This window comes from Lygodium microphyllum, chromosome 23 (genome assembly GCF_053477565.2).
Source record: "Lygodium microphyllum isolate KBCC chromosome 23, Lygodium_microphyllum_v1.1.10, whole genome shotgun sequence".
Classification (NCBI taxonomy): domain Eukaryota; kingdom Viridiplantae; phylum Streptophyta; class Polypodiopsida; order Schizaeales; family Lygodiaceae; genus Lygodium; species Lygodium microphyllum.
In genome coordinates, this window is record NC_141157.1 from 70,766,139 (window position 1) to 70,773,646 (window position 7,508).

The 7,508-nt window shown below is 48.8% G+C and overlaps 1 protein-coding gene across 1 annotated transcript; it reads left to right on the forward strand.

Annotated features, from left to right (window-relative positions):
• Positions 1 to 547: 547 nt before the first annotated feature.
• On the forward strand, positions 548 to 6,382 carry LOC148016317 (subtilisin-like protease SBT2.1). Its single transcript, XM_087663727.1, has 10 exons — positions 548 to 1,294; positions 1,393 to 1,546; positions 2,257 to 2,672; positions 2,766 to 2,861; positions 2,941 to 3,013; positions 3,168 to 3,450; positions 3,542 to 3,870; positions 3,958 to 4,195; positions 4,318 to 4,599; positions 5,459 to 6,382. The coding sequence occupies exons 1-10, from the start codon at positions 1,050 to 1,052 to the stop codon at positions 5,992 to 5,994; spliced, it is 2,652 nt and encodes an 883-aa protein (XP_087519853.1). The 5' UTR covers positions 548 to 1,049; the 3' UTR covers positions 5,995 to 6,382.
• The last annotated feature ends 1,126 nt before the right edge of the window (positions 6,383 to 7,508 follow it).

A 7,508-nucleotide genomic window follows, 5' to 3' on the forward strand; every position in this document is an offset into this window, starting at 1 on the left:
AAAATAGGATACAATCTTTATTTCTTTATTATTAGTTAAGGGGAGGTTGGGGGCGGGTGCCACGTGGCAGCCCCCAACCTCCCCACAAAGAAAAGCGGGGGTGGGTGCCATGCGGCCAGCACCCGCCCTCACCGCGAAAATCGCACCCGCTCCAGCGTCTAGGCGCGGAGCGCCTAGTATTAATTGATGAGATGTAATGACTTTCACACATTTTGTGAGCTTTTCGTGTAAGTGCCCCAACAAATTTTCTCAAGTTTAGCAATAGGCCTGCCTAAGTTCCTTGGCACAACCTTTTTATATGGCTTTCACACATTTTGCATGCTTTTCCTATAAGTGCCTCTAAAAATTTTCTCGAGTTTAGCAATAGGCCTGCGTAAGTTCCTTGGCACAATCTTTTTATATAACACTTCTCTTTCTAGTATTGTGACCTATCCATCGTAAATTGCGCTTTTGATTGGACGGATTGTGAATCTTTACTGATGAAATGGAACCGTGAAATTTGCATGTAGAAAGTTGACCAAGTTATCGCCTTAGCAGGGCGTTGCTTCTGACTCCTGAGTTTTTACCACACTCGGGCCACGTTTCCTCGGGATGCATACGTATCGTCTTAGTATGCCACTGCATCTCGAGAGGAAACCAGCTCGCGACCAAATGTGAGACCAACATGCATTGCAAAGCGTGCCTTCTCACCCTCGAAGTTCGTCCCACAGAAACAAAAAGAAGCTCTCTTCTCTCGGATTGATCTCGGCGGTGAGTGTCGCACGAAGACGTAGCATTCCGGCAGTATACCGTTCTTTTATCTGCGTAAGAATATTCCGTCTACTTCCGTCACCCGCCGCTACTTCTCTAACACACCCAGCTGCTTAGACCAGAGAAATTGAGCCAGCCTCCTCTCATCAGCTAGCAAGCAGAAGTTGCAGTATACCGTTCTTTCAGCTGAGCAAGAATATTCCGCCTAGTCTCGTCACCGCCGCTACTTGTCTAACAGACCTGGCTGCTTGCAATTGAGCCAGCTTCCTCTCATCAGCTAGCAAGCAGAAACTGTCGCCATGGATGATCCGAAACCGAAGGCAAAACTCTTGTTCGACTATGACCTTCTTCTCTTAGCGATCAGCTTGATCACATACTTGCTTTCCCTCGCCGTAATTGCTCCTGCAGCAGCCGAAGCTGCAGCACAAGAACGTGACGTCTATGTAGTTCTTCTGCACGGCTCGCCAGTCGTGCACTACGACGGGTCTCTGGCAGAGTTTCCGGCTGTGCCTTGCCGAGAGGATGGACGCGCCGACATAACAAGGTACGTCAAGCTGCTTATAATTCGTATGTTGGATTCAACAAGAGCTGCAACAGCTGCTGATGTTCGCGCCTGAGTACATTATCTGTTAATTCTTGCAGCGAGAGTGCCCAGAGATACGCGTCTTTTCTTGTAGACAAGCATGACAAGGTGCTAGAGAGCAGCCTTGGGCCGGCGGAGAGCAGCAGCTACACCAAGCTCTATAGTTACCATTATCTTGTTAACGGATTCTCCGCCCTGCTGACATCAGAACAGGTGAGGGGAGTAACTAGTTGCCGGAGATGGGTAGTTCGTCGAAAATTTCTGTAGACTTGTAATGTTAATCGTGTGCGCCAAAAGTTATTCCCCGTATAGTACAATAGATCAACGTCACAGGTGCGACCCTAAGACAGCCTGTTTAGTTTCTGTGTAGTAGTGTCAATCAACAAGGGAGCTACCCCATACTAGTAGCCTGTCATACAAATTTGAGCTTCTGCAAGGGAGCCACCACATGCGTAGCTTGCTAAAACGTTATATGGGAAGGATCGCTGAGCCTGCAATCCTTGCCTCCCCACTAATTGATGATGATCATGATGACCATCATCAACTGCTGTGTTTATAAGTACTCTTCTGCAGAAGCTGATCATGATGATGGTGCCTGTTAGAGTTAATCGTGCTCCTCCTTATATGTTCACCATCAGAGCTTCTGCTTGGGTGGCACCGCTAGATAATGCGGTTGAAGCTCTGATAGTGTGATAACTAGTGCACCCAGAAGTTTTGTCGATGCTTAGAGTCAATTGTGCTCTTTTTATAGTGTTAAACATCATGAGCTTCTACTTGGGAGGTACGACATACCAAGCTCGGTGCGATTGGGGTTAGCAGGGCTACCTCCCTCGCAGAACCTCATGATGTTATAGCAATTCACAATGTGGGAACTACAGTAAGAATTTGTCTAAACCTTGTCATGTGTTTGGTATAATAACCAGGCGGCAGCGCTGCGGCGTGCACCGGAGGTATCATGGGTGGAGAAGGACCAGCGGGTGCAAAAGCAGACCACGTACACGCCCAGGTACATGGGCCTGCCTAGCGGCGCGTGGTTGGACAACGGAGGGGAAGGATCGGCGGGGGAAGGGGTGGTGATAGGCCTGGTGGACACCGGGGTGGACCCGACCCACCCTAGCTTCTCCGACAAGATCGTCGTCAGCCAACAACGGCAGGAGCGCCCCTACGCGTTCCCGCGCAGCTTCACCGGCGCCTGCGAGGTCGCCCCGGACTTCCCGCCGGGCTCCTGCAACAACAAGCTCGTGGGCGCCCGCCACTTCGCCGCCGCCGTCATCGCCAGCGGCTCCTTCAACCCCCGCGACGACTCCGCCTCGCCCTTTGACGGCGACGGCCACGGCACGTACGTTATTCTGATCAAACCTTGGTTCTTAGAAGTGGATTCCTAACCCTAGTGAATTAGTCTCGATTGATTTTGTATGTACTTTAATTGCAGTCACACCGCCGGCACCGCCGCTGGAAATAGCCGCATTCCGGTGATCATCGACGGCATGAACTTCGGCCTGGCTAGCGGAATTGCTCCTCGAGCACAGTAAGCTTCGCTTTGTTAATCCTAATCGTGTGTTTGACACAATATTCAGCTGTGATTAATTACCTTTCTCCGTGGTTAGTTTGGCTATCTACAAGTCCCTGTACCGGAACGTGGGTGGTTACTTTGCGGACACAGTAGCCGCCATAGATCAGGTAATCCATGGCTGTGTAATCCATACTATCCAGTATAGTTTTGCAGCTAGTGTAGAACTGGCTAGAGTTTGTCGAATTGCCGTGTAAGCTGAAGGTTATTGTTTGGGCGTATTGGACAAGCTCTATTAACGGTCGTGTGTAATGATTTTTGCAGGCAGTGCAGGATGGCGTGGACATCCTGAGCTTGTCCATTGGGCCGGCGCAGCCTCCCCCCGGGATTGCGACATTTTTCAGCGCATTCGACATGGCCGCGCTTTCTGCAGCGAAGGCCGGCGTGTTTGTAGTGCAAGCTGCTGGCAATTCTGGGCCTCTTCCGGGCAGCATCGCCTCTTTCAGCCCTTGGATCTTCACTGTAGGAGCTGCCTACCACGATCGCTCCTACTTCAACACTATCCTGCTTGGCAACAAACTATCCATCCAAGGCTTTGGTCTTTCACGTGAGTATACGATTTTCTGTCCTAGTGAATATTTACAGGGTGGGCTGTTCCATATCTATAATAATTATGCATTCCAATTTTCTGCATGCAGCCCCTACTCGAGGCCGCCATTTCTATCCGCTTGTGCTTGCAGCCAGTTGCGTAAGGAAAGAGCGCCTGATTTCGGATCCGCAGACCTGCCAAGACCCTGAGGCTTACTATAAAAGCCTCATCAGCGGGCGGATACTCATCTGCACCTACACTAGCGATTTCTTATCCGACGGCTCTGCTACGATGCATCGGCTCCTCCTGACAGCAAAACGACTGTCTGCGCGCGGTGTTATCATTCTGGTAGATCAAAGCATCGCGGGTACAGTAACGTTTGGTCCCTTCCCGTCAGCTTTGCCTGCTGTTCTAGTTCCAAGCGTCGAGGACTCTACGGTGGGTAATTGAAGTTTAATCTTCCTTGCAGGTAAACTCTAAGTTAGTGTCGTATGAAGTTGAGAATGGTCATGATCTTCTTTGCAGGCTGTGCTCGCGTACTACAGCAAGGATAGATTGCGATCCTCGGCAAGGATTTTGGGCGGTCTGGAGCCGACCTTCAGCGGGCGAGCCACACAAGTTGCATTTTACTCAGCGAGGGGGCCGGATCTTGCGAACGACAAGCGGCAGATCGCTGAGATAATGAAACCCGACGCAATGGCGCCCGGGAACATGATTTGGGCAGCATGGTCACCCAAAGGAAACGACGATCCGAATTTCAGTGGTAATCATCAAGTACTAAGCAAATCGGTGTGAGCATTCATATGAATTTTGTTACTACGTGGATTGAGAAAGAGTTTGATTCTGGCGAAGGCCTAAACGACCTCCTCTCTCTTGTATGCTCAGGATGCAGGTTCGCCCTGGTTTCTGGAACAAGCATGGCAGCGCCTCACGTGGCTGGCATCGCGGCCCTTGTGAAGCAGAAGAACCCTACGCTCAGCCCGGCGGGGATTGCCTCCGCCCTCACAACCACCGCCTTCACAACCGACGAGCATGGGAACCCCCTCCTCGCCCAGAACCCTTATTACAATGTCAGCCTCCCGTTAGGCCCCGCCACGCCTTTCGATTTCGGGGGAGGGGAGGTGAATCCCACAGCGGCGCTGGATCCGGGGCTCGTTTTCGATACGGGTAAGTGCACAGTAATTACGCACGCCATCGACTCTGATTATGATTCAACATTAGAAGCATGCGATAATCCAATCACATCGATTATCTTGCGAATCGGGTACTGCGATTCTGTTTGGCCGATTACGTGCTCGGGAAGTCTTTTGCATGCTGTCGTAAGGACTACCTTAATTGAATGCAAGTCTGGGACAAATTGCGATTATAATTTCTACATTGTGAATTATGACATCATGAGCTTTTTCCTAGGGAGGGATCGCATACCTTGTTAGCTGCAGGTGCCAAGCTTACAAATTCCAATTCTACTTTCTACATTGTGAATTATGCTTCTCCTAAGGAGCACATACCTAGCTAGGTGTGATTGGGAGCAAATTGTCTACGTGGTTGGGGGCAGAGGGCTAGATCGATCGACTATTTGCTCCCAACAACACCTAGCTAGGTATGAAGTACTTCCTAGGTAGTAGAAAAGCTTGTGGTATTAAACCCTATAACCTTGAAAAATAAAGAGAAAAGCCAATGGGTCATGGCATAGTGGATCGAGAGTGGGTTGAGTCTTAGGGATGCGTGAATTCCATCCTTGCATCTCGCATCCCTTGAAGCACAAATCTATTCGCTCACACAAAAGTTAAGGAAAAAACCCCTTCTCTCACCTTTAAAAAAAACTTCTTGTGCATGCATTACCATAATCACGTTGGTGTTGAACACAAATAAGGAAAACTTAGAAAAAGTCCCTTTTTTTCACATGGATAAATGATAAAAACGTCTTACACGTTAGGTATGTATCACATTGAGAAGTGCATGATCTAGCGGCTACGTGGATGTCTTGTATGTTATCTAATTGGCGTAATCCTGTTGTTAATTGCAGGGTTTAGCGACTACGTGGATTTCTTATGCTCCATACGGGGCGCGAAGGCGGAGGTTCTGAACGCGACGGGGGTGGAGTGCCGGGCTGGCGCGCCGGAGGTGAGCGGCGCAGACCTAAACAAGCCGTCGCTAACGGTAGCGCATCTGACGGCGCAGCGCGTCTTCGTGCGCGAGCTCACAAGCGTGCAGCCGCCGTCGATCCGGGCTGCCGCAAAAGATCCCGCAGCCGGCGTGGCCGAATATCCTGAGGAGTACGTGGTCTCCGTCGCGGCGCCCGAGGGCGTGTCTCTCCACGTGGAGCCAGGCCGCTTCGTCGTCGCCCGGGGAGGCACCCAGCGCCTCGTGATCTCGCTGGCGCCAGCTGGCAGCGCCAGTGCATCGTCGTCGTACGACCGACAGGCTGACGTCGACGACAACGGAGAGGCCGCCACGTCACCTTCTGTGCTGGCGTCGTGGAGCTTCGGCAGCATTGACCTGAGGGGGAGCCACGGGCACCATGTGCGGATCCCCGTGTCTGTTCGGACGGGAGGGTGGTGACGACGACTAGTCCTTCCGCCATGCACGCATGCATGTATGGTATCGATGCGCGCATGCATGCATGCATGGACCATGACCACTCACGCTGTAGCACTGTAGCAGCAGTACGTCTCCTTTTTCTTCTGGTGATGGAGGAGCTCTCTGATCGACGAGACATCCTGACACATGCATTCAACGTCCCCATGCAAAAAGCCAAGTAAAAGGCTGCCTACCTTACCTTTTGCATGGGCGCGCAGCTTGCTTGCACAATATTTACCCGAGCAAAGAAGCCTCAATAAAGCCTGCCATTGCATTTGTCCATCCATCCCTACCGAATCTGATTCCCTTCCACCCCCCCCTGCGCTCCCTTGTATCTATGAATATATGAATATTCTTTATTGTATCCAAATTCTAACAGACATACACATACAAAAGTAAGTGGATGCTCAGATTCCTTTCTTCCTCCTCCTCCATTTCTCATCGCTTGTCGCTTGTAACGTGAATGATGTAAGTTGTAAGAAAAACAACATCCTTTTGTAACTCCGAGGCCTCTCAGCTTTCTTGTGACTTCTCTTTTCACCTCGCCTTTTCATGGTGACGCGCCTATTCACGCAATGCACAGTAATGTATTATGTTTTACCAGTAGGCAGCTAGCAAGGCAAGCGTCTCGCACACAAGTCAAGCTGCTGAGCTGCTCCTCAGCTTCTCGGTTATATCTCCCAATCAAATGTCACACGTTGAGGCTTGCGCCACATAGAACTACGCGTTTGGAAAGACTTTCAGCTGCCTACATGGTTCTAAGGACCATAGTTAACGTCCATGTTTTCGGCAGCTTTGGATTTATAAAGTTCAACAAGGTAAGAAAGCGATCTTCCACTTCTCTCTTTCTTCTTTATAAGAAGTTTTGTTAAGTTGCCTTAAGGCTCTCCCTTGGGCCACTACATTTTGTCATGGATGTATCTCACTTGCTTTTTTATAATACAAATATTACATCTCCACATTAAAAAAGAAAAAACCTCTCTTGTTCTTTATAGTGTGCAAATTTTAATGGAGATTGAGGATAAATTTTTATACTTGAGTAATCAAACAATAAATCTTCTTGGTGCTCTTAAAGGGAATTGTGCAAAAGCAATTAAAGAACAAGTGAAGATGACCTCGTTATTTTGTCTCTAACTAAGTATGCCAAACAAGTAGGATATGTTCTACAACCTATAAAGACATGATTTGATGTTGGTCCAAATATTAACCGATAATTGGTTGTATCTTTACATTATAAATTCATGAATTGCCATCTAATCTATTTTCGAGGTATTTTAATCTAGTAACAAGTTTGCAAGGTAAATTTCAATGGTAAATGAAGTTTATCAATGAGAGTTTGTAAGGTTTGGAGCTGAGAGATTTGCTATCATGTTTTGGAAGTTTTTCTTTAAAGCACATTGGTGCTTACTATCATATTTTTGAAATGGAAGAACATAGTTGGACTCCAAATCAATCTTACTTATTCATAGTAGTCTCACTTTTAGAAAACGAGTCTA

Excerpts from the sequence above, each read along its gene's own strand:
- LOC148016317 (XM_087663727.1), top strand. The coding sequence starts at position 1,050 with ATGGATGATCCGAAACCGAAGGCAAAACTCTTGTTCGACTATGACCTT. Across the intron at positions 2,862-2,940 it reads GGAATTGCTCCTCGAGCACA|TTTGGCTATCTACAAGTCCC; the intron begins GTAAGCTTCGCT and ends CTCCGTGGTTAG. Across the intron at positions 3,014-3,167 it reads CAGTAGCCGCCATAGATCAG|GCAGTGCAGGATGGCGTGGA; the intron begins GTAATCCATGGC and ends TGATTTTTGCAG.